A 26,118-nucleotide genomic window follows, 5' to 3' on the forward strand; every position below is an offset into this window, starting at 1 on the left:
GTGATTCCACCCATCTTTTAGGGGCCAGTGGCGGTAAGGGTTTGCATAATGACATATGTCATTATACATGTGCTTAGGGGGTAAGGGTTTCTTTAACTAATCTAGTGGAAGAGACTCGAGTGCTAAAATCCACTGGTTAGGGGGCGCAAATTACTTGCCTTGCCCCGGGTGCTGACAACCCACACTATGCCACTGACAACAACTCAGAAGTAAGTGGAGTTATTTATTTTGTGTATAAACCTATTTAAAAACTGTCTATATATATAATAGAGCGCTCATTAGAGCCATAAAATTATAAACGAGGGACAAATGTATCGACACTGAAATCAGTTTAGTATGTTAGTTTGTCTCCTGTCCTTTAATGGTAACATTTCCAGCGCGGCTCACGACAATCGAGAGATCGACAGCAATACTGTAAGTTCAAAACCTCAACCGCCAATACAACAGCGGTTGAAAAGCAAAAAAGGCGGAGAAGGCGACGCCATTCTAGACGAAGACGCGAGCAAGCACTTGGCGGAGGGCCTCGACTCGCTCCGCGGGGCCCGGGCGAGGCTCTCCAACGCCTGCAGCCTGGCCCGCTCCATTGCATCGCAGCGCCCGACGGGGTCCCCAGCAAAGACCTACGACGGGTCTTGGAAGCGCTCCTTTCCGCGCGTTTACTCGGTAGTAAAGCCCTCCCGCTGCGTTAGACGGGTCTCACTCCCACGTATGCGCGCAGGGGACGCGGATGCTGCAGCAGCAGCTTTCCGCAAGCCGCGCTCGGAAGCTGCGCTGGCGCCGCTTTGCCCGCTGCTGTCGGGGCGGGGCTGGGACGGTGACGGCCTCCCGGTCTCGCTCCCTCCCTCCCTCGTGGGCTCCGGTTCCCGTCGTGCTCCGCGGCGCTGGAGGCGGGTTGGAGTTTAAATCCTGCCGGCCAATGAGGAGCGCGCTCGGGGCTCCGTAACGCTCCGGCTCTAGGTTTGAAATTGGTGCAGCGACCGAGCAGAAGCCATCGGCCGGGTCGCTGCTGCTGCTCGTCGCTGTCACGGATCCTGGACGGAGCCGCCGCCGCCATCCTCACCCTCTGCTCCGACAGGGTCACAACGCAAGTAGCCTCAGAAGCAGCATCCGAAGAGGGCGTCGGGGATGAGCGCGGCGGTGCCCAGCAGAGGGTCCCGCCCGGGGGCGTCGGCGGCGCCTAGCGCAGGCGGTGGCGCCGGGGGGAGCCGGGCGTCTTCTACGGCGTTGAAGGAGAGCAAGGCCATCCCGGAGGTGCTGCTGGACCCGCGGAGCCGCCGGCGGTACATGCTGGGACGCTTCCTGGGCAAGGGCGGCTTTGCTAAGTGCTACGAGATCACGGACGTGGAGAGCCAGGAGGTCTTCGCGGGCAAGATCGTGCCCAAGTCGCTGCTGCTGAAGGCGCCGCAGAAGGAGAAGATGTCCATGGAGATAGCCATCCACCGCAGCCTCAACCACCGCCACGTGGTCGGCTTCCACGGCTTCTTCGAGGACGCCAACTTCGTCTTTGTCGTCCTCGAGCTCTGCCGGCGGAGGGTGAGGACCCGGGCCGGGAAGTTGAAGGGGGAGGGCGCGCAAAGGGCGGCGGCCGCGGCGGGCTCGGGGTTCGCTGTTCGACGGGGCGGCCGGAGGGGCGCTGCAGAGCCCGGGGCTGGGGGAGGGGGCGTTGTTAAAGGACCGACCCTCCAGCAGCCCCTGGCTAGACAGGCCTGGGAACTGCCAGGCCATAGCCATAGCTTCTTCGGCTTGGCAAGAGGAGGGTGTGGATCCGGTTCCCCAGGCGACGGCCTCTCCGTGGGGTAGGGTGGGCGCCTTTGTTGGCCGCGTTCCCAAGCGACTGGATGTGTTGTTCCAAGTCGCTGTTTTTCGGCACTTAGGGGATAATGCAAGCCGTCTCTGAGCCATAGCTGCCAAGTTTTCCCTTTTCTCGCGAGGAAGCCTATTCAGCATAAGGGAAAATCCCTTTAAAAAAGGGATAACTTGGCAGCTATGCTCTGAGCATCTACAGAGTACCTTCCTCATAATCGCTCACCACGACCCCATCAAGCAACAACCACGCTAGGTGGTCCTTCTCCATAAGTCTTGACATACAGTATCTGCTTTGTAGGAAGCTTCCCTCACTCCAGAAATGGAGGGTTCCATCAATATCCTTTGCCTTTGACAGCAGTTCAGCTGCTGCTGTCAACTCCCTCCTAAGTTAAACTTATTTGGAGTCATTAGTTTGTTTTTGTTTTATCATGTATTTTGTGTGCTCATCTTGTATTTCTGTGTTGTGAACAGCCCTGTGATCTTCGGATGAAAGGTGGTATCCAAATTAAATAAATTAAATAAAGGAACTGGAAGGCTTGGGCCCCTCACCACTCTCTCATCCCTGGCTATGGAGCGAGACGACTGGTTCTGAACAGCCTCACTGAGATCTGGGAAGTTGGGCAATACATGAAAGCCCCAGAGTTTAGCTGTCAGCTTTTAGCTGGGAGAAATGGCCTTAGAGCCTTAGGGGTGATGAAACTGTTAAAGTTATGGTCCACATTTCAAAGGTCCCAGAAACTGCCTGTAGTCTACCTGTCACCTGTGAACCCCTCTTGCCCCTTGGCTGAGCTGTGGTGATCCTAAAATCATAGAATTGTAGAGTTGGAAGGGATCCTGAGGGTCATCTAGTCCAACTCCCTGCAATGGAGGAATCTTAACAAAAAAGCTGGGGCTGTTTGCTGGTGTGAATAGGGTGTGAAGTAACATCACATATGACCCACCTGGAGATGGCAGGAACCCCTGCTCTGAGGAGGAATATGGGGCAGGGAAAGGAGGTGTCAGGTGGGCCTGAGGTCGACAGAAGTAGACTGTGGGCAGAGAATGTAATATTGGCCTGCCAGTCAGAACATCAGACGAGCCCTGCGGCAGGAAGCCGGTGTGGTGTTGTGTTTGGAGTGTCAGACAAGGACCTTGGAGAGCAGGGTTCAAATCCTCACTCGGCCATCAAGCGCACTGGGTGTGACCTTGGGCCAGTCGCTGTGTGTCAACACCTTGCTAAAACCAGTGCTTTGAAAAGCACAATCCACTCTGGTGCCCTGGCCAAACTTTCCAGGGGTGGCGAGAGAGTTGCTGGGAACTGCATCAGATTCCATTCCAGCCCCACATTTATTTGCAGGGAGGGGGCTGTCTGTCATTCATTGGACAGAGCTCTCTTGGCATCTCCACATAGGGCTGGGAATGCCCTTTGCCTGACACCTTGGAAAGCCATGGCCTTGTCTGACTCAGTATAGACAGCGCTGATCTAAATGGACCTGCATTCTGACGGTCTTCTAAGACAGCTTCTTGGAGAGGAGCTCCTGCCCGCCTTGGTCACTTCAGTGACCATCTCTTTAAGGTGTTTTTGTCTTCCCTCCTCCCTCTGCAAAGTCTCTTCTGGAGCTGCACAAGCGACGGAAAGCGCTGACGGAACCCGAAGCTCGCTACTACCTGCGGCAGATCATCCAGGGCTGCCAGTACCTGCACAGTAACCGGGTCATCCACCGTGACCTCAAGTTGGGCAACCTGTTCCTTAATGACGACATGGAGGTGAAGATAGGTAAGGGGTTTGTGCAGGGTGGGGGGGCCTGGGTCATGGGCTCACTGCCTGGGGAGGGAGGTTTCCTATCTTGCTGCATGTGGGGGGGGAGACAGCTTAAGCAGCCTGGACACAATTTGATGCCAGCTGGTGCACCAGAACACCTGGGTTTTTGTTCATTTAGTTTGGAGGCGTTTCTTACAATCTGATGGTGTATCTGGCTTCAAAATGTAGGGTTGACATATTTCAAAAAGTAAACCAGGACACACCAAAGAAACATGATTTTTCAATTGACTTCCCTAAGATCCAGGACAAAGTGCTGCCTTTTGGAAATTCCCCCAGGTGTCAATTCCACCTTGAAATCCCGGTAATGTCCGGACGTATGGCAGCTCTACTCTAAATGTGTATATTTGCCGTCTATTGCATTATTTCCCAAGCTGTATGAGTGCTTCTTGGGATGGGACAACTGTCCGCTTTCTACCTGTTTGAACTGAATGGTTCTTATTCTTATTCATTTATTACCCACTCATCACCCAAAGGTCTCAGGGTGGGTTTCGGCATTCAAATCAATATTTAAAAGAGAATTAAACAGCTTACAACCATATCATTAGGAACCATCAGTATTGTGGAATGGTACTTTCCCCAAAGTGCTGTTTGGGTGCAGAGCAGACGCCCTGTTACCAAGAGGTGTGACATCTTCAGAAAACCTTGTTTCCCTCTCCCTGTACTTTCAATTAGGCTGAGGGCTGTAGGTTCCCCATCCATCTTCTAGTGCTTCCAAACTCCCATCAAAGGGCACTGAAAGGAAGCAGACAGCAATTCACAATTCTCCCTTTGCCAGGTTGTGGGAGAGGATTGGAGCATAGAAATATTTATACTGCACATTTTGAAGGAGCCAATCTTGCCTTAAAACAGAACTCTGCTCACTGCAAAAAAGAGAGCCTATCCTGTGAGAGTTCTCCTTGCCAGCGTTCCCCAGCCTTCCAATGTAAAGTGTGCTTGTGTTAAAAATCCCCTGCCCTTTCTTGGGCCTTTACAACTCTGCCTGCCTCTGATAAGGAAGCCACGTAATGCTTCCGTTTGGGGCTCCTCTGGCATAGCCTTGACCAAGGAAGCCTCTGTGTTCCTCCTGTTTTCCCAGGGGACTTTGGCTTAGCCACCAGGGTGGAGTACGATGGCGAGCGGAAGAAGACCCTGTGCGGGACGCCCAACTACATCGCCCCAGAGGTGCTGGGCAAGAAGGGACACAGCTTCGAAGTGGATGTCTGGTCCCTCGGCTGCATCATGTATGTTTTGCTGTGGTTCTGCGGTGTAAGACTTGGGTGGATCTAATGGACACCAGGGGTTTTCCTCATCAATGCTGGCGGGAAATCAGTAGAGGGGAAGTTGGGGTAATGAAGTCAGGTGGTGTTGGAACTTCCAGTCTTTCTCTTCCCTCCACAAGTTGGGAAAAAATGTGCTGTCCCGTCCCCTTAAAACACTTCCAGTTTCCTCTCCAGAGATGCCTCTCATGAGGGAGAGACTTTTCAGGGATGTGCCTGGTTGTATCACTTGTTCTTGGTGGGGATGAGTGCCCAGGGCAAATACCTTTGGTGTTTTTGCCCAGGATGGGAATTCTAGCCCCAAACATCTGGAGAACATCAGGTGGGGGGGGAAGGCTGGTTTAGGCACAGCCTGTCTCTGTTCCCCTCTCCACAAACTGGAAGGAAGCGGGGAGATTTTTAAGTTCTGCTCCCTCCATCGCCACCTTGGATGTGCTGGGAAGGGGCGAGAAGCAGGTTGGGCCACGCTCTGTACATTTTGAGGAACAAGAGTTTCAGCGGTGGAAACATGGCTTGTTCCACGAAAGAGGGAGAGAAAGGTAGCTAAATGTTTGGGTGGGCAGTGGGCTCCCTAGCGTTCCTCTCCACCCCCAGCACCCGCAGTTGATGGGTTTCCATATATGGTCTCTCCTCGCAGGTACACTCTCCTGGTTGGGAAGCCCCCCTTCGAAACCTCCTGTCTGAAAGAAACGTACATCCGAATTAAGAACAACGAGTACACCATTCCAACGGTACAGCCTTCCCTGGATACGGGAGAGTTGACTGGGGGGGGTCAGGAGGGGGCACCCCTTAACTCCTGAAACTGGAGTTGACAGCAACTGGAAGGGGAATTTTGATTCAAATTTCTAAGCTGAGTCATTTTGAGGGCTCATGGTGGGTGATTTCAGGGGAAACAATCGAGTCTGCACAAAACACAGAACTGAAGCTGCCCCCAAACCAGTTTAGGGTTGTGTCTACACAGCAGAACTCCATTTAATGAACAGAACAACATCTCTAAAGGGCCAAAGTTTCCCCAACACTGATCATAAGCTAGAGAGAAGAAGAACACAGTGGTGAATTACTCGGGCCTCTTTTCCTCAACCTCCTACTTTTTGCAATCCCCCCTTTAGCCATGGTTGCTTGCTTGCTCTCCCCCCTCCATTTATCTTATCACAAGATTGGGGGGGGGGGAGCTGCCAGTACTGAGTACTGTTGAATAACGCCAGAAAGAAAACTCTGCCCGCAGGGAACCTAGAGCCTGGCCTTGTGCTCTGGGTGTGAGCATAAGAAATGCCTGCTCCATTAGGCCAAATAGGGCTCAATCTAGTCCAGCATTCTGTTCTCAAAGTGGCCACCCAGGTGCCCATTAAGGGAAATGTTCAAGCAGGATCTGAGCCCTCTCCCCTGCTGTGGTTTCCAGCACCTGGCATTTAGAAACATTACTGTCTTCAACTGTGGCAGCAGAGTATAGCCATCCTGGCAAATAGCCAGGGATGGGCTTACAGGGAACAGCCACCCCTCATCAAATCCAGCTCTTCAAATGGCTCTGACAACAGCAGAGGGACAGGAGACAGGAAGGAGGAAGTAAGCGGACCGGGGCAGGGCTCAGGCAGCATCTAAAAGCACTACCAGCAGCCTGTGATACCAGCAAGGAAGGAGGGGCCAGCAAAGAGTTCTAGCAGGGAAACAGCAGAGGGGCGTCCTTTCAAATTCACCCCGGAACCGAGGCGATCAGCGGCTCGCAAACGTAGGGGGAGGAGATTTGGGGTCCCCAAACTACTCTGCTGGAGCCGAAAAGCGCCATTGGGAGAATCTGATAGTACTGAGTAGACATGTTTCCATGAAGCTCTTGCACTGTAAATAACTTTCACAATAAAAGTATTAAAGACGAGATGGTTTGGAGTGTCGTTGCTCGAGGGTAGCCAGCCACCTCCCTGACAATAGCTTTTCCAGGAATTTGCCCGATCCTCATTTAAAGACACCCAAGCTTGTGGCCATCCCTGCTTCCTGTGGGAGCAAGTTCCATAGTTTAACCACGTGCTGTGCGAAGCAGGATGTCTTAGCAGCTCAGGTCCCGTTTGGAGCTCATGGCTGAGGGGCTGGTGCGCCTGTCTGTGTCTTGTGTTCGTTCCATTTCCCAACACTACTCTTCTTCCTTTCCAGCACATTAACCCCATAGCTGCTACCCTCATCCAGAAAATGTTGCGGCCCGACCCGGCTACCCGCCCCACCATTGATGAGCTGCTGACTGATGAGTTCTTCACCACGGGCTACATCCCGTCACGGCTGCCCACCACTTGCCTCACGATGCCCCCTAGGTTTTCTCTGGCCCCCAACGGGTTCGATGCCAGCGTGAGGAAGCCTCTCACAGTGGTCAACAAAGGTGAGGGAGCGAGCGGGGGGAGGCTTGGCTGTGCTTGCAGCCCATGTAGTAACTTAATAAGGGGGCTGGGGGGGGGAGTGATACAACAACATCTAGAATGTTCCATAAGACTCATCAGTAGACAAGGAAAGTGCCTGTACAGTCGTACATTGGATCCCAAACGCCCTGGAACTCAGACGGTTTGGCTCCCACAAACCACAAACCTGGAAGTGATTGTTCCGGTTTGCAAACATTCTTTTGGAACCCGAACGTCCAAGAGGGCTTCCACGGCTTCTGGTTGGCTGCAGGAGCTTCCTGCAGCCAATCAGAAGCTGCAATTTGGTTTTTGAATGTTTTGGAAGTCGAGTGGACTTCCGGAACGGATTCCGTTCCACTTCCAAGGTATGGCTGTATTTATTTATTTCATGAAATGTATACACTGCTTGGTTGTAAAAAAACAACAACCCCAACCTCAAAGCAGTGTACAAAAAAGGTATAACAATAAAATTATCGCTAAGAACAATTGGCAACAATAATTTAAGACTTAAGTTAAAATAGCAAAGACTGAAAAGGGATTAAAGCTTGCACCAACTTTCTAAACATCTGGGCAAACGAGAATTGTTTTTAGCAGGCATGATGCCTGCTTGATCTCAGCAGGCAGGGAGCTTCAAAATACAAGAGCCGCCACACTAAAAGATGTGGGCATAATGTGGCACCTGTAGCCGTGCCAGTTCTGCCAGTGAAACGCATGCAAAATGGAGTGAGCGAACTTGTGGGAAAGGTGTGTGGGTCTGGCTGAGGCTGCACAGGGTGTGATCTCCAACTGGGAAGCTGAGTCCCACGAGCCAGCAGTGGAACAAGGCAGCATCCCATGCTTCTCTCTCTTTCCTGCACAGGACCAGAGAGCCCTTTGCTGGAGAAGGTGCCCGAGAAGGAAGAAGAGGTGGCCCTGCGGGAGCCCAGGAGTCCTGTGGACAGCCACTTGGCTGACCTCCTGCAGCAGCTGACACTGGTCAATGGGTCCAAGCCCTCAGAAAGAGCACCCATCAGACAAGGTGTGGGGCGTGGGTGTCTTGTACCTGAGCCAGCCTTGCTTGCCTGCGGGCTTCACTCCCTCTTCCTTAACCTCCGCTTGGTAACCACGATTCTCTTTTTCAGAGGAGGCTGAGGACCCAGCCTGCATCCCCATCTTCTGGGTCAGCAAATGGGTGGACTACTCGGATAAGTACGGCCTAGGTGGGTAGTCGACTGGGCACAGCAGCTGTCGGGGTGGGGAAAGTGCACTTTGGGAAACAGGGCCATGAGGCAAAGTGAAGCAGTTGCCTCAGGCAGCAGATCCAACCTCCGAAGAGTCTGCTGCCCACCCCTCTCCAGCCTCCTTTTACTCCCTCTCTACCTTCAGCTCAGGGAGACGGTTGCAAAGGAAGAGGTGGGAGGGTATTTTGCCTCAAGTGGCAAAACATCCCGGGTTGGTCCTGTTGGGAACAGACCAAAAGCCCACCTATCAATGAGGCAAGGCCATGTTCCAAGCTTCCACCCTTACTACTTCTTAACCATTAAAATTTTTATTTTCTTGAGGACAATAATAATAAGGGGGGGAGAGATACATGGAGGGCAGGGGGTGAGGCGAGACACAATTTCAGGAACCTGGGAAGTCCATAAGATAAAAGAAAGAGTTGCTGCTTCTCCTTATGATGCTAATGTGGTTTTTGTGGCTATACAAATTTTCTTTGCATGACTCAGATTGGGGGGAAATACCAAAAGGAACTGGGAGAATACCAAAAGAAGCCTTGACCTAAATCCAGGGGTGGAATATCTGACCAGAGATTAAGCAGGATGTTGGCAGGTGGAGCCATTGGTCAGCGTTTATTTTATTCATTTGTTTGGGTTCAAACCTTCCTCCCAAAGGAGCCCAGGGTGGCAGGACTCTCCAAGGGGCATGAACTTGCAATGAAATTGTCCAGATGTGATGTTATTGTCTGTTGGTGCCTGTGATTAGTTGGTGCTTCCTGTATGAAAGAGGAAGCCTCGGAGCTCTGCTTCAGGGCCAAAACCCCTGCCAAAGCATGACCAAGGGGCCTCTGAGACCTGGTGGTATAGGGCAGTATACAAATTGATTGATTGATTGATTAACAGATAATAAGCACCTGCTTTGCAGGCATTGCCCCAGGCCACTTGGGTGGGAAAGAGTCTTGGGTTCTCTGCGGGAGGCAAGATTCTCCTTGGTTTGGAATTAAGGCAGGTTTTGAGTGTTCCCCTCTGTTCTCCGCACCCCAGGCTACCAGCTGTGCGACAACAGCGTTGGGGTCCTCTTCAACGACTCGACCCGCCTGATTATGTACAACGATGGGGACAGCCTGCAGTACATTGAGCAAAACGGCTCTGAGTCGTACTTCAACGCACGATCCTACCCAGAGGCTTTTAGCAAGAAGGTCAGTGACTTTTGAGCCTCATGGTGGCGGCTAAATCTGACCATGTGCAAAATGCCCCTACCCTTACCACTGAGCAGCTGCCTTTCTGTATCTGAGATGAAGGTGCGAGGGACTTGCAGCTATCGCTCGGCCCCAGGGTATTTTCTTTTCCTTGCAAAAGAAACCACCGTTCCCATTTTGGGAAGGGGCAGCATCGATGCGAGGGCGGGGGTCTGGTGGCAACAAGTGGGCTGTTGGCTCTTGCTGGCTGCAAGTAGGAGGCTACTTAAAAACGTAAGAACAACCCTGCAGCTGGGCCAGTGACCCATCTAGTCCAGCATCCTGTGGCCACTGGGGGCCAACCAGATGCCCCTGTGGGAACCAGCAACCAGGATGGGAGATCAAATCCAAGCTCCTCTCCTCCTCCTCTTCCTCCTCCTCCTCTTCCTCCTCCTCTGCTGTGGTTTCCAGCAACTGGTATTCAGAACATTGCTGCCTACAACTGCAGCATAACCATCATAGCTAATAGCGATCAATAGCCCTCTCCTCCCTGAATTTGTCTAATCTTCTAGAGTCATCTAGGCTGTTTGCCATTACCGTCTCCTGTGGCAGTGAGTTCCATAGTTTAACTATGCGCTGTGTGAAGAAGGACATTCTTTTATACTATTCTGGTGTCTGTGTGGCTTAAGAGGGGGGTGCATTTAATCCTGCTGGGTGGAGGATGCCTTTATGAGATCTGGGCTTCTGTTGCCAATAACCAATAACCTTTTATCAAGCCTAGCAGGGTCCTTTGCTGGAACGTAGCTTTGTGAGGCCTGCCTCTGCTCCACTGCTATTCTGCTGACGTGGGCCCTTGTTTTTGCCTCCTGCAGGTCACGCTGCTGAGCTATTTCCGCAACTACATGAGCGAGCACTTGCTGAAGGCAGGAGCCAACATCACCCCCCGAGAGGGAGACGAGCTGGCCCGCCTCCCCTACCTGTGCTACTGGTTCCGCACTCGCAGCGCCATCATCCTGCACCTGAGTAATGGCACTGTGCAGATCAACTTCTTCCAGGTGACCTAACAGGAGCGGGAAAGCTCTCTCTTCCCCACCCTGCCAGCCTGCATGTATTTGGGGGTGGGTTTTGAAGCTAGAAATTATCCCCCCCCAACCCCACCACCCAAAAGGGACAATCAATGGGTTGCTTAGGGAGGAAAGATGGGCTAGAAGTTGAATTAATAATAATAATAATGGCTAGCTGGCTGGCTGTCCATGCTTTGGGCTGGTTCAGCTTGGGGTGTCATAGGCATCTCTCCTTGAACAGGTTTAATGCTGCCCCCCCAATACTGTACCTAAAAGGACCCTGATGGATCTGGTCAATAGCCCATCTAGTCCAGCATCCTGTTCTCACAGTGGCCAACCAGGTGCCCCCTTGGAAATCTGCAAGCACAAGAGCCCTCTCCCCATTTGCGGTTTCCAGCAACTTGCATTCAGTAGCATTGCTGCCTCCAGCTGTGGAAGCAGAGCACAGCTACCGTGGCTAGTAGCCATTGATGGCGTAAAGGTGGAACCGAGAGCAGGCAAGGGAGAGGGACTGTGCGCGAGATGCCTCCAAGGGCACAGAGGAGGATGCCCTGGCTTCTTCGTCTTTGTCTCTCTAAGGGGCAAGATTTGAGTCTCTTCCTACCAGTTCCTTTGGCTTCAGAACTCCTCTTGGGATTATGAAGCTGGCGTGTTTGTGGAATGCTGTTCTGGCATCATCTCTTGACTGCTTACAGCAAAGTGCGGGGAATCCTTTCAGTCCAGGGGCCGCATTCCATTCTGGGCTAGGGTTACCAGATGTCCCCGGATTCACCGGAATGTCCCCAGATTTTAACGAATGTCCCCTGATTTATGCCTGGGGACTTCCAGCGAGGCAACATGGCGGGCGCCATGGCAGCGAGCAGCACTGGAGGTCCCGGCCATGACAAAGTTCCAGCCAACCAATCCGCTGGCTTGGGGGGGGGCTATTTAAACCGAGGCGCAAGCCAGAGAGCTTTCTTCTGGCTCACTTCCTTGATCAACGCTTGCCCTGAACTCGAGCAGAGCTGCCTGCAACTGAAGAGCCCGCGGTGCTCTTCTGCTGTGGGCTCTGCATGCCCAAGTTGGGGGAGGCGAGAGAGGTGCTGAGGCGGTGAAGAAGAGGAGAAGCATGGAAAGAGCTGTGCCGCGTTGCGAGACAGAGACACTGAGCGCGGTGGCGGTGGCTCCTCACGGGAAGGCTGAGAGGAAAACAGGGGGGGGGGGAGACAGGCAGACACAGGCTCCTTTGCTTTCTCTCCCTCCAATGGCCACTCCAGAGATGGTTGAGTTTAGGGGGGGTGAGGAAGGTGCTGCGGTGCCCCTTGTCCTCGGCGGTGGGGGTTCAAACGTTCTCGGGAGATGGAGTCTCCCTCCCTCCGCGCCTCCTCCGGCACCAGCAGCCTGGTGAGGAGGGCTGAGTGCGAGTCCGCTGTTTGTCCACCTCTGGTAACACACCACCACTGCCAGTTAAATCTCCATAGAGACTGCACTCGCCCTCCAGTGGTCTCCTGGTTATGGGAAGCCGGTGCCTTGTGTGTGTGTGTTTTAATGCGTGTTTTCCCAAGACCAGTGAGCGCCTTTACTCGATCTCTTCCCCACCCCTTCTTTTTTGGGCGTTTGTGTGTTTTTAGATCTGCTTTTTGTCAAAATGCGCACCCGACAACTTTGGGGTTCCCCCCCCCAAGAAAGGTCAAGAGCTCTGGGCAACCCTTTCCTAAAATCATAAAGCATGATTATTATTTTTTAAAGTGTTCCTGGTAACCGTATTCTGGGCAGCCTTCTAGGGCCACATGTTAGTGGTGGGTGGGGCCAGAGGCAAAAGGGGCGGAGCAACCAACACAAACTTCACCCTTGTGCAGCAGGCTAGATTTTGACAGGCACTCATCCCCTCCCTCCTCCATCCAGGTGAGCAAGAGGCATGAACAGAGTTGAAGGGTGCATCACATCCAGGCATATCTGAAGCTGGGTCAGTGACGAGGGTGGCTTGGGGAGAGTTCTGAGCACAAATGGAGGATTGCAATCCAGGCCCTGGGCATGAGGTTCCCCTGCACTGACTTAAATGGATCAAGACCAGGGCTTCTTGGGTCTCCAGCTGGTTTTAGACTGATTCCCATCCTTGACCACTGGTCCTGCTAGCTAGGGATTGATGGGAGTTGTAGTCCAACAGCAGCTTGAGACCCAAGTTTAGGAAACCTTGATCTAGATATTCCTTCTATCGCAAATAGCCATGTTTTCGTGGGCCCCAACTCCCACCCACCTCCCTCCTTGGCCAAGCTGATTCTAGGACCAACAGGAGTTGTGAAGGCCCAGAATAGTCATCATAGGCACCACTGGTTTCCCAGCTTTGTCTTGTATGTGATTTTACAAACTGCTACCTCGTATTGCATTGATGCCACCATCCTAATCCCCTGTGGCTGCCTCTCAGAGCTGAAGGAGCCCAGCTGGTGCTAATTTGCCTCTTGCGTGTATCTTCTCCATCCTCTGCCCACAGGACCACACCAAGGTCATCCTGTGCCCCTTGATGGCAGCCGTCACCTACATCAATGAGAAGCGGGAGTTCCGCACCTACAAGCTGAGCCTGATTGAGGAATTCGGCTGCTGCAAGGAACTGGCCAGCCGCCTCCGCTACGCCCGCACCATGGTGGAGAAGCTGATGAACTCCAAGCCGGGCATTCCCTGCCCCAAACCTTCTACCTAGCACTTGGCTGCTGGAGTTGTGCAGCAGCGAAGGACTATCTCGATGTCTCTTCCAGTTCCAATACCGTTAAGGGCTGCGGCATTCCTGCCCTCCCCTCCCAGCCGGGGTCACCTCTACCTGGCTGTGTCCTGGCACAGAAGGGGTCAGGCCAGGGAGTGGCTTCTAGCTGGGTGGTTCTCCTTACAGGGGGGGCTAAATGCCCCCCAGCCCAGCCTAGAAGACTCTCAATTTTATATATATATATAAAACCAAGGATTTGTTTTCTCCCGATTCTGCTGGAGATAAACCCCGTTTCTCCCTCCTCTCAACCCACCCCACTGAGGCCTCTGGTGCCACTTTGAGTTGGGGGTTTCGGTTACACCATGTGAGTTACTTGTACGTGGTCTGTCTGCTGAGCCTTCCTCTCGTGGGCGCTCTCCTTCCTCTTCCTGCTGTAGTTAAACTGTCTGGCATTTTGTTCTTTGACTCTAAGCAACCAGACTTTTATATATTGAAACTAAAGTCTACACCAACTAAACTTTTTGTACATTACTTAATAAAGAAGATTCTCTGGAAGCATTCAGCATGGTCCTCCACACTGCCTTCTCTGCCCTTGTACTCTGAAAGGGGTCTTTGGCCACTTTTGCACATCACCCTCTATTAGAGTTGCAGATCCCAAGTCCTTGGCCGCCTTTACTCCCTGGTGTTTCTTTCCTGGGACTGCAAGTCTCCTTCCCCACAGAGAACAGGTTCCTAGGAGACATTGAAATGGCTTCTGCTCTGCTGTAAGAAACTGGCCCCTTCGTGCCTTCTCTGCATGGACACATTGGGAGAAGTGGGCCAGGTCCCAAAATGACATGCCCAGAGGATTGGGGCACTGTCGAGCAACAAAGGATTAGTTCCCTTCTGCAACTCCTAGAGAAGAGACTCATTGGCTGCCTCTTCGCTTTTGACCTAGCTAGGACTGCCCCACGGCTGAGCTCTCCCTTTCAGGTGTAAAACACCCACCAGCTCTTCACAGCTGTGACGCTAGACCTCTGGTCTCCAAAAACTTCTTAGTTTTGGAGGGATTTACCAGGGGGAGGGTAATGATTGTGCCAAAGCATCATCAGTGTTTCTTCTGTGAAATGGGCATCTTGCAGTGTGCACAGCAATTTTAGCAGCAAAAAGAATTAAAACTTGGCAACCTTTAACATAGGATTCTGATTCCATGCCTCAGGATGTTTCACAGAGCAAGTGTTGGATGCAAACATGAGGAAGATGACCTTTAATATTAATTGTAGGAGAGGAAAAGCAGATGGGAGTCTTTGCTTTCCTGCTGCCCTCCAGTTTATCTGAAGTGATACTCTTATCCGCTGCAGGCAGCAAAGCTGTAAGATGTTGGCACTAAAGATGCACATCTTTATCCTGGAGCAGCTGGGTATGGGGAAACCGTGGCCTTCCAGATGTTGAACTACAGCTCCCAGCAGCCTTGGAAAACATGCCCCCAAGGATCATGGGAGTTGAGATTCAACATCACCTGCAGGGCCAAAGGTGGGGGGGGGGACCTGCCTAGTGAGGAGGCCAGGGTATCATGAGCAAAGGGGCTTCAAACAGCTGTGATGCAGTTAGCCTCCTACTGGATGCAGCCACCCAGTATTGGCAACTCATGTTGCTGCCTGAGGACACACACCCTGCCTTGAAGGTGACTGGGCTGGCAACTGAACCTCATCCACAGCATACATTTAAAGTGATGATATTGCAGAAAGCAAAGAATCTTGGGAGCTGTAATTTGTCATGGGTACTGGGGGTTGTTAGGAGACTACTCCTTGAGCTACAATTGACAATACCTCTTTGCAAACTGGAAATTGTGGGTCTATTGGGGGGGGGGTGTCTACTAATGTTTCAAATTTAATATGCTGTTCGGGCTGAATGTTCTAGAATAAAGATCAGTCTCATGCCACACCTCTTAACAGCAATTTTCACAAATCTGCCCTCCCAAGGTCCTTTCAGCTCAGTATTGTCTACACCAGGGGTGAAGGTAAAGGGCCCTGACCATCGGGTCCAGTCGTGTCCGACTCTGGGGTTGCGGCGCTCATCTCGCTCTATAGGCCGAGGGAGCCGGCGTTTGTCCGCAGACAGCTTCCAGGTCATGTGGCCAGCATGACAAAGCTGCTTCTGGCGAACCAGAGCAGCGCATGGAAACACCATTTACCTTCCCGCCAGAGCGGTCCCTATTTATCTACTTGCACTTTGATGTGCTTTCGAACTGCTAGGTGGGCAGGACACCAGGGATAGTCAACCTTTTTATAGCTACCGCCCACTAATGCATCTTTCTTGGTGGTAAAACTTCCGTACTGCCCACCAGTGCTCGATGGAAGGACAATTCAGCTTGTGCCATAGAACCCCCTACCGCCCACCTAGAATCCTGAAGCACCCACTAGTAGACGGTAGGGACCAGGTTGGCAACCCGTGGTCTGCACTGACTGGCAGCAACGGCTCTCTGGGGTTTCACATATCGCACTGAGGATTGAAGCTAGGACCTTCTGATCTGTTCCTGAGCTGGCCTCTGAATGCCCCCCCCCCAGGACCCAACACAGGTGGCTCACCCAGTTGGTTCACTACAGCACTATGAAACAACAGAGTAAGTTTATTCTCCAAAACAGGATTACATACTGTATTAAAAGAAACAAGTCCCATTCCTTCAAGTTCAGAATGGTCTTTAAAGAAACAAGCACGGGTGCAAGCACTCTGTCCAGCCAGCCCAGACCCCACACTCCATCTTAATGGATCAGTCCCCCAGCCAGCAATGCTGTTAAGGTACAGCAGTAAGTACCGTTTCCACCCTACACGACAAGACAAGGCTCGCTGGAACAGGCAACATTGGAAACAGCCAGCTGGAACGGAATGTCAGGCACCCAGGTTTCCTGCAGAAGTCTAGCCTCCGGAGTCCCCTGTTGGGCTCTATCCGAGGCCAGGCTTCTGGAAGAGAGCGCCCCCACCCGGTTGCCAAGAGCAGGCTCGGCAGAGTCCGTGTCCTGGAACGGGCCACCTCGAGGGCCAGGAAGCTGGGCACAAAGGGGTGTGTCCTTCCCTTGAGCCGAAACTCTTGCGCTCCGAGACCCAAGTGGCAAGTGGGGGAAAGTGTGCAGTCCGCCGTGGGGGCCCCAGATGCAAAACAAGGACACTTGCTTCTGTCTTCCCGCCAAGTTGGAGACTCGATCCCCTATCCTCAACCCACCGGGGAGAGGAGTCTCCGCGTGGCTCGCTACTCCGGAGAGGCAAACGCACTCCGTTTCTTCCTCCTGCTTCACTCGTGCTCGACCGCACTCGCTTCCTCTGCCGCCCCGTCGGCTGCCTACGAGGAAAGGGGCGCCGCAGCGGCCGCTGGGCTTCCACCGACGCTCTGGCTAGCAGATGGCGCAGTTGGGGCTCTTGCTCGGGCGTCGCCGAGTGGACGCCGTTGGCTCCTTGGCCAGCGGGTCGGGGATGGAGCGGCGCCGGAGGGCTGGACTGAGGCGCCCGCTAAGCACGTCGACTTGGCCCAGCAGCTCCTGGAAGAGCCCGATCACGTTGCAGCCCTGCTTGGCCGACGCCTCGACGTGGCGAGCGCCCCACTCGCGCTGCACTGTGGCGGCGGCCAGGCGGTCGCTGTTGCCGGCAACCGGGCCTAAGTCAGCCTTGTTGGCGACCACCACGAGACGGACCGGGGCGCCGGGCTTGGCTTCCAGGATCTCATCGCGCAGCCGCTGCAGCTCCTCGAAGGAGCCCGGCTCGTGGGGCGAGTAGACGAGGGCGAAGACGTCGCCGTGTTGGATGCAGAGGCGGCGCATGGCCGGGAAGCTGTAGCTGCCGCTCGTGTCCAGCAGCTCCAGGCGAAGGCGCAGCGCCGGGCCCGGCGGCTCCAGGTCCAACTCCAGCACGTGCAGTTCCTCCACGGTGCGACGGTGGCGGGCCTCGAAGGCGTCGTGCAGGAAGCGGCGGATCAGCGCCGTCTTACCCACGCCCGCCGCGCCCAAGAACACCAAGCGCACCCGGGCCTCTGGCTTCAGCGACATCGTGGAGCTGTTTATCTCTGGTCGGTCCGCTAGGACGGGGCGGCCGCTTTATTTGCTGCGGCTGCAGCCCTCGGCCAATCGAACAGCCGGAGGAGGGGCTCAGGCGGGCCGGTCTCCGGTAGGAGTGGCTGCCTGCTGGCTGCCCGCCAGCCCGGGCAATTGATTGCCTCGCGGGGGCGCCCCGGAAGGCTCCCCGCGCTGAGAGCCGAGCGTGCGCTACGGGGCTTCTCAGCATTGGCGACAGACTTCGCTGCGTGGTTTCACAACAAACTTCTAGGGTAAGCCTCTGTTCTGGTTTGGGTTTTTTTCACAGATGGCAGCAGACTGAGGCAGTTTTTGTCACAGTAAATCGCTTCCAAGCACTTAGAGGTGATGGATGATTTAAGCAGGATATAAATACGGCTCGCAACAAATAATAGGTATTCTCTCAGCATTAGCCCCCTGCATCTACAACAGGGGTGTGTCACTGGCCCGCCTTACAAAGGTGTTGTGAAGCTTGCTTTGGTAGGCGAAGCACTTTGAACACACCAGAGAACTTATTACAGTACTGTACTAATAATACCCAAAGCTGCATACAGGCTGCACACACGTGGTACATTTAAAGCACCCCCAACTCCTGTAACTTACCCCTTGCAAAGCTACAATTCCCAGCACCCTTAACAATCTACAGTTCCCAGGATCTGGTGTGAGTGTGGTTTAAATTTTGGTGTGAGTTTCTGGTAGACTTGACCCCCGGAGTGCTGTCCATGGGCATAGCCAGGATTTATGTTAGGGGGCAGGCTTCATGTTGGGGGGAGCAGAACCTCAGTTAAGTATTTTTATTTATTTATTTATTTATTTGATCTGAGCCCCTTGGCTATGCCCATGGTGCTCTCTGAGTGACCTTATGCTTGGACGCCACCAGCATCTCCCCTCCCCACCCTCAGTGCAAAGAGTGAGCCTCTGTCCAGTTTTGGCCAACACTTTCTCCTCCTATAGTGGAAAGGGAAACAGACAGACCTGGTCTTACACTGCAATGCTTTCGAAATGTATTTATTTATTAACTGCAGTGGCCAAGAAAGCCTGGGGCATGTGTCGCATCTCAGCCTCTCAAGGCAGAAAAATTAATTCCATAGAAAGGGAGTTATCCGCAGATGGAAAACTTTCCTTCTGCCAACAACCTTGGCTTGGAGTGCCCAGAAGGAGAACATTTGTAGAGTCCTAGGATGAGAAACTGGGTCAGGTTTACTGGGACAGGAACAGGGGGTGCTTAGGGATGCCAGTGCCAGGAGCTGCAAAGTCGTCTTAACTGAAGATTGATGCTTTGTTAGGCTGTCCTCGGAGTCCTGCCAGAGCTACAGAGATGGTGCGTTTTGTCCTGCCATACCACCTCTGGCAAAGGAAGAATGTGTTTCACATCCCCTCCCATGCTTCCCCTCCCCCCCAAAAAAAACCTTTTAAAAGCTGTCCCACTCTGATGGCTTCTGGAACCATTCACCTGTGCCACCTCTCAACAAAATGATGCGATTCAGTGGCCGGTGTTAGACTTGGATGGGAGGTTGTCTGCATTCAGGTCCAACTCATTGTTCACCTCCAGGCAATAATGAAAAGAAGTGAGGACCTTCAGCCATTGGTGCCTGGTGCCTACTAGGTAGAGCTGGAGGGGCAGCCAACAATCGGTAGTGTCAGTGACAGACAGAGCCAATTAATTTTACTTCCCCCACCACCACCGCTGGCCGGCCCCATCCTTAAGGAGGAGGTAGTTGACAGCCAGGGCTACCCCCTGGACTAGTCGTAAGAAGGCAGCACAGCTTGGACGAGTCGAAGCTGAAGTTGTGGGGCCATGCCCCATTTGCCCTAATGGACCAGCCACCACTGCCTTCAGCAAAGTTGCAGTAAAAGCCCATTCTCTAAAAAGTGTGTTCCTATTCAGGCTTCCATCCAGCCTTGTAGTTCTGTTTGAGGGATCTGGGGCTGTGGGGAGAGGGTCCTCCCCCCCCCGGGGGGGGAACCAAACTAGCTTGGCAGCTCTTTCCTCTGCTGTGATATAAAACTTTAAATGCTTTGGATTAGACGGTGTGAACCAACCCGCCAAAGCCTTCATTGCTATACAGCAGCAGAGAGGTCTCTAGGAAAAGGAAAGGGTGCAAATTCTGCTTCCCTTCTTCCTGAAATCTCTTTCTTTGGTACAGAGAAGGAAGGTCCTTAACATTACAGTGCACCCGCCACCATCTGCCCTCTAGGCTACAATGAACTCTTATGGCTCAAACAGGGCAGAACCCTGCCCAGCCATGACCACCTCCTTCACTGGAGCAGAGCAACCCTTCCTCTGGCTATTCCTGCTCTTTTTGTTCTGAAGAACAATGGTTGCCCTGCTACGGCTGAATCACTTTCGCTGGGTAAGCTGTCATTCATTTGGGCTGACCCACCCTGTTTGGGTTTGGGATTAGAAAGCCAGAGCCTTTGAAGAGGCCCTGGGAAGTCAAACAGAGAGGGAGATGCCAAGCCCTTGGCATGGGCCAGCCTGATGGCCTCCAGCTGTTTTGGATGACAGCTCACAGAATCATGGCCCTAGGATGGGGAAGGCTTGCACATACCCTGCTGGGGTGGGGGTGGGGGGAACAGGGAAAAGGAGTAGGCAGGGAAGTGGCTCTCATAATACTATAGAATTGCCGTTGGAAGAGATTCAAAGGGTTATCTAGTCAAAACCCCTGCAACGCAGGTAAAGGTAAAGGGACCCCTGACCATTAGGTCCAGTTGTAATTGACTCTGGGGTTGCAGCACTCATTTCGCTTTATTGGCTGAGGGAGCCGGCGTACAGCTTCCAGGTCATGTGGCCAGCATGACTAAGCCGCTTCTGGCGAACCACGGAAACACCGTTTACCTTCCCGCCGGAGCGGTCCCTATTTATCTACTTGCACTTTGATGTGCTTTCAAACTGCTAGGTTGGCAGGAGCTGGGACCAAGCAACCGGAGCTCACCCTGTCGCGGGGATTTGAACCACCGAACTTCTGATCGGCAAGCCCTAGACTCTGTGGTTTAACCCACAACCCCACCCACATCGAAACCCCTGCAACGCAGGAATCACAGCCTATCTGCCAGCAGCTGATAGCTGGAAAAGGAAACCTGGTGGTTGCAGGAGGCTCGAATGATTGGCAGGTGTCACATGGCTGCCTCTCCTGGAACCCTGCAGAGCTTCCTCTTAAGGCTGGGTATTGGGGGTTCAGATTTCCTAGTCCTCCCCACCTCCTGCTGCAGTTCCACCTTCACCTATTGCGTCTGGGGGTTCTTACTGGGGTTACCAAATTTTCTGAAGATGACGCGCACATGAAGGCAGAGGAGTCGGCTGGGGTGAAGGAACTGACCCATTTCCCCACCATTTAATTGTGCAATAAACAGGTGTTTTGTTTCTGGAAATGACTTGACCCTGACCTACGTGATGTGCATCCCTCTGTTGCTTTGCTTGTTTGTTTTTATTATATTTTATGATGTCTTTACAGCTGCTTTTTAATTGTTTTTATTGCGGGCTTCTACTCTTGCTCTTATGCCTTGTTGCCTTTTATAGTATTTTGATTCTTTTTGGAATATAGGCCAGCAACAAGTCTTTTATATAGAACGTCACTCCAGAAGAAGGAGGGAAGCTTTGAGCTACAAATGCAACGTCATTGGACGCCAAGCAAATGACCCTTTTCATTTGCCCAGCACGGACACATCAGGAAACCTTTCTGAGGATTTGGAGGTTGTTGTGGAGCTGTGCAAAGCCAGCACACTCGATAATATTTTGAAACTATTTGTTATGTATTATTGCTAGTTGGTTGTGATTTCCCACCTCAAAGCGGTTGGGAGTGTGGAGGCACAGGAGAGGAGGCTATGTCTTAGCTATTCCAGAGGTTCCATAACTGGGGTCTGTGGCCCACTGGTGCCCCCCCAATAGGATTGTAGAATCGTAGAGTTGGGTATGACCCCCAAGTCCAACCCCCTGCAAAAACAGGAATCCAACCTCTGTTTAAAACCCAGTAAAGGAGACTCCTCCTCCTTCATTGAGGTATCCCATGGGAAGGTTGCAGAACAGAATACCTGTACTTTGGCCAGTGATACCTGTGCTTGGTTTATTTGTTTCCTGCTGACAGATAATGCATTGTTTTGGTTTACAAAGGATGTTTCTTTCACTGAGCCCTTGGGAGATGAAGTGCGTGGCCCACACACAAATTTATTTGCCAAGCGGGAGGTGGCTTGGTATTTTCCTGTCTGGCCTTGTGTACACATCTCATGCTGAGGGGGAGCTCCTTGCCTGGGCTTTGGTCCACAACCTCTCCCCTACCTTTGAAGGGAGCAAAGGTTCTGTAACACCCACCCCACCCACCACCCCCAGACGTGGTCCACGCTTGGCAGCTGTGTGGCCCTGTCCCCTTCGCTGCAAGTGCCAAAGTCTGGCTTTGGCACCAACCAGAGGCACCAATGTCACTTGGGTGGCAAAGTCTCTCGTCCTGGTAGAAATCACAAACACAGGGCAGGGTTTTCTTATACCAGCTTTAAGAACGTAAGATGAGCATTTGCTGGATCAGGCCAATGGCCCATCTAGTCCAGCATCCTGTTGTTCTCACAGGGGTCAAGCAGATGCTGCAGAGGAAAACCCCAAAGTAGGATTTGAGCCCAAGAACTCTATCCGTTCCTATGACCCATGGAGGGACAGCATAGCCATCATGGCTAGTCGCCATTGATTGCCCTCTTCACGAATTTGTATTGCTCCCCTTTAAAGCCATGTGGCCATCACTGCCTCCTATGGGAGCATGTTTAATTGCATTTCACTTTTAATTTGTATTCTGCCTTTCTCTATTACTAGACACAAGGCAGTTTACAAGCTGAAGAAACAACAAAATAGACAGCAAAGATCACACACCTTACAATCTGGTCCAATACAAAAAAAAGTCACAGTAACTTTAAAATAAACAACTTCTATCGAATAAAGCAATATTCAACAATCCATGGTTCTGTGGTTTAACTACGCACTGTGTGAAGAAGGACTTTCTTTTATCTGTCCTGAATCTTCCAACATTCAGATTCCTTGGGTTTCCCCACTGAGATCTAAAGGTTATGAGAGAAGGAGAAAATTAGCTTTTCTTTAGCCACTTCCTCCATACCTGGCATAATTTTATAAACTTCGATCATGTCAATTTTTATCCCCCTTTTCTCTAACCTAAAAAGTCTCATAGGCGGCAACCTTTCTTCATAGGGGAGTTGCTCCACCCCCTCGATCATTTTGCTTGCCTTTTTCTGAACCCTAATGTGTTACTTGTATCCTTTCGGTGTATATTATTTATATTTTTGAGTATTATGAAATATTATTTTGTGTCTCTTTTTTTCTTCGTTTTCTCCCCCCCCCCCTTTTTTGGCTTTTTCTTTTCTCTTTTTTGTTTCTTTTTTTTTTTTTGTAAAATGTGAATCTCCTTTTGTATTCCTTTTTCGTTTGTGTCAGTTATTCTTTTTATGGTTTTGTATTGTTTGCAAGAATTGAAATAAAGTTTTCTTTATACAAATAAAATAAAAAAATAATCTTTTGGAGGTGAGACGACAATAAGTGTTCACATTTGCCAGCCAGCCCCCTCCATATGTTTTGGACAAACTCTCACCTGCTCCAGCATCCTATGTTCTTGGATACGAACCCAAAACACCTGGGGAACCCTAGCCTGCAGTAGGCTGCAATAGACCACAAGCCATGTTGATTTATCCTAATGGTAGGGGACTTTTGTTTGCTGCTGAGAGCTACATCTCAGGGAACTGTTGGGGGTCAGGTAGTGGCAATGGGCAGGGTTGAATCCAGCCATGGGCAGGGCCAGAGGGAACCCCACCTTTCTCTCTTTATGCCACCCCTTTTCACCCTGTTCCCCCCTCCCCATCTTGTCACCTGTATGAAATTAGGCTGAGAAGTGCTGTTTACAAAAAGTGATTTGGATGCAAATCACTTTTTGGAACAGTCTTTTCAGGTCATCTCAGGCCAGCGTCTCTCCCTTGCCTCTTCACATCCTTGGGGTGCAGCTAGAACTGGACCTCAGGGCCAGAGTCCAGGGCCCCCAAATGATGACCCAGAGAATAGGAGATGAGCAGCAAACAGCACCAGCATGTCAGCATCAGAGCCCTTTTTGCCTTCTTTTAAAAACATTTTTAGTTGGGGGCTGGCTGCAGATAGTTACAGATGCTCATTTTGTTATTTCCACAAGCTGTTTGTGAACCTGATCCCTGCCTTCTCCTCTGAGGAGGCCACAGGACACGGGCAGGACCCTTCCTCTCTGCCCCCAGTACTGTGTCGGGCCCTGGTGAGAAGCCCTCTCTTCAAAGCAAGCCAAGTGCGTTATTGCTGTTCTCAAACAGCTGGGATCTTGCTGGACAGGGAACCTGCCAGCAGCTCTCTCCTGGACAAATATTTGCCTTCTCAATCCCTTTGGCACAAGCCAAGGGTAAGAGGCAAATGCCAAGATGAAGAACAGGGAGGGCAAGTGGTTGTCAAGTCCCAGAATCGGTACCACCACTGGCACTCAGCAGGGCGCCCAGGTGATCCAAGCAGATCACAGGGTGCCCAGGTGATCCAAGCAGATCACAAAACAGCTGCTGAGATAAACAGCTTTGCCAACTCAAGTGGAAACAGAGGGAGCGTCAGGCTCGGCCTTTCCCCGTGGGTGGTATTTAGTTGTTCATTGGCCTGCTCCCTGCCTTCCCAGCTAGAGATTTAGGCCCTTGGGGCAGTGTTCAAGGGGACCTTTGAGGAGCACACTGAGGAGACAAGCTTCCCTTGAACTTCAGCTGCCCACCCCACATCCTGGTTGAGCTTCTCCTGAAGTGTGCAGCCCAGAGGACAGGAGACTGTTTTCGGATGCATCTGGGCCACAACCCATTTTGTGATTTAAAAATTAACCCTGCTGGTTTAAGAGCAGAGTTAAGGCTGTCTCACGTTGGGCTCTCAGGATGCTGGGCCCTTAGGCTAAAGCCTTAGCAGGCATGGCAGCTGCTGGAAACCACAGGATGGAAGAGTGATCTTGTACCCAAATCCTGCTTGCAGGCTTCCCATGACAGTAAGAGCTGTTCAGCAGTGGAATTTGCTGCCAAGGAGTGTGGTGGAGTCTCCTTCTTTGGAGGTCTTTAAGCGGAGGCTTGACAGCCATCTGTCAGGAATGTTTTGATGGTGTTTCCTGCTTGGCAGGGGGTTGGACTGGATGGCCCTTGTGGTCTCTTCCAACTCTATGATTTTATGATTCATGGGGCATCTGTTTGGCCACTGTGAGAATAGGATGCTGGGTCCCCTTTGGCCTGATCCAGCAGGCTTTTATGATCTTATGCCTCGTGATCAGTGGTGATGCTGTGCAATGCCACAAGTTGTGCTTGGTTGCAATGGGAGTTGTAGTCCAAAACATCTGGAGGGCAACCAGGTTGGGGAAGGGGGTGGCATCTGGCTTTCTTGCTTCATATCTCAGGTTACCCCCAATTGCATCTTTTGTATTTGGAAAATTACAGCATTGGGAAGATAAGTGTAGTAGCCAGAATGTTGGCAAGAATATTTATAGTCAAATACACTCTGGGCACCTCCATCCCATATCACACAATCAGAGGAGGAGGAGATGCAGGCCCAGGAGGAGAGGTCGCAGTCCAGAAAAAAGGGACCGCTGTGTTGCCAAGTCAGGTTTGGTCTACGGGCTGCCAGCTCACCATGCCAGGTCTTCACCCTGCAGATGCTCTGTGGTCCTCACACAGGTGTCCCTCAGAAGGTATTCAATGCAAAAGGATTTGCCAAAGCTTAAGAGACTGAGAAACTACCATTATTGTGTATTTACTTATTCTAGTTTTCCTTTCACCCAAATGTCACAGGGCAGAGATAAATGCAATTAAAAGCAAAGTTATATGAGAATATTCAGACAGGCCCACAAAAATTCCATTCTGAGAGTTAACATCTTTCAGAATTGTCGAATGACGCATTTACTGTATCAACACATAAGTTATTAGGTCAGTAGGGAAGTGGGCATTCTGGCAGCCAGACAGATTTTAGGTGGTGGTGGTAAGGCTTCCTTATTTAGGGATAAAGAAATAAATTCAGTGCTGCCCACCAGCTGGTACACACTGTAAGAAAACAGGTAGGTACAGTGGGTAAGGAATAGGACGCGCTCACCCTGCCAACTGTTTATGCCCTTTGGCAATGCCTTATCTCTCCCAGAGGTAGGAAAAAAGAACTCTGTTGATTTCCTGTCCAGTTTGGTGCTCTGCATTAAATGACTCAGACTGGAAAAGAGTCTCCAAGGAAGTCCTGGTACAGCTTGGAGGAACTAAGCAAAGCACCTCCTAATATGGGTTCTAGAACTTCCTCAGGTCATGCTAGCATTTCATGGCTGCCTTTACTCCCTTATTAAACAGACGAGAAGGAGGGAGCACCCTCAAATTCCTTCCTGCGATGCCCTCCTTGCTCATCACAGGAGCCCTGTGCCTTCCCTCTCTCTGGGCAGGTCCTATGCGCTTCTTTCTGCTGTAACAAGCAGGTATCCCTAACCTCATTGGGTTGGGGCAATGTCCCAGTTTCTTCTGACCATTTGCCAGGAGTTCTGCACACCCAACAAGCAAAGGGACATGTTGGTGCTGTGGATTCAATAGCCCCTCTACAATTCCCCCAGGCATCCATCTCCAGCACCACCGGCTTTGAACTCCGGCATGGGAGGTTCCTGCCTGTCAGTCATAGAGTCATAGAATTGTAGAGTTAGAAGGGACCATGTAGGTCATCTAATCCAAC

At 51.8% G+C, this 26,118-nt stretch overlaps 2 protein-coding genes across 2 annotated transcripts; one reads left to right on the forward strand and one right to left on the reverse strand.

Moving 5' to 3' along the window:
• The first annotated feature begins 321 nt into the window (after positions 1–321).
• Positions 322–13,914, forward strand: PLK1 (polo like kinase 1). Its single transcript, XM_035132239.3, has 10 exons — positions 322–1,533; positions 3,394–3,562; positions 4,683–4,827; positions 5,501–5,594; positions 7,006–7,225; positions 8,101–8,259; positions 8,363–8,440; positions 9,482–9,636; positions 10,488–10,670; positions 13,150–13,914. Exons 1-10 carry the CDS (start codon positions 1,126–1,128, stop codon positions 13,354–13,356), a joined length of 1,818 nt encoding a protein of 605 aa, XP_034988130.2. The 5' UTR covers positions 322–1,125; the 3' UTR covers positions 13,357–13,914.
• A 2,030-nt stretch (positions 13,915–15,944) lies between these two features.
• LOC118092881 (ras-related protein Rap-2c-like) lies at positions 15,945–17,622 on the reverse strand. Its single transcript, XM_035131535.3, has one exon. The coding sequence runs from the start codon at positions 17,370–17,372 to the stop codon at positions 16,725–16,727; it is 648 nt and encodes a 215-aa protein (XP_034987426.1). The 5' UTR covers positions 17,373–17,622; the 3' UTR covers positions 15,945–16,724.
• Between the last annotated feature and the right edge of the window lie 8,496 nt (positions 17,623–26,118).

Source organism: Zootoca vivipara, chromosome 13 (genome assembly GCF_965207765.1).
Source record: "Zootoca vivipara chromosome 13, rZooViv2.hap1.1, whole genome shotgun sequence".
NCBI lineage: Eukaryota > Metazoa > Chordata > Lepidosauria > Squamata > Lacertidae > Zootoca > Zootoca vivipara.

Excerpts from the sequence above, each read along its gene's own strand:
- LOC118092881 (XM_035131535.3), bottom strand. The coding sequence starts at position 17,372 with ATGTCGCTGAAGCCAGAGGCCCGGGTGCGCTTGGTGTTCTTGGGCGCG.
- PLK1 (XM_035132239.3), top strand. The coding sequence starts at position 1,126 with ATGAGCGCGGCGGTGCCCAGCAGAGGGTCCCGCCCGGGGGCGTCGGCG. Across the intron at positions 1,534-3,393 it reads TCGAGCTCTGCCGGCGGAGG|TCTCTTCTGGAGCTGCACAA; the intron begins GTGAGGACCCGG and ends CCCTCTGCAAAG. Across the intron at positions 8,260-8,362 it reads AAGAGCACCCATCAGACAAG|AGGAGGCTGAGGACCCAGCC; the intron begins GTGTGGGGCGTG and ends TCTCTTTTTCAG.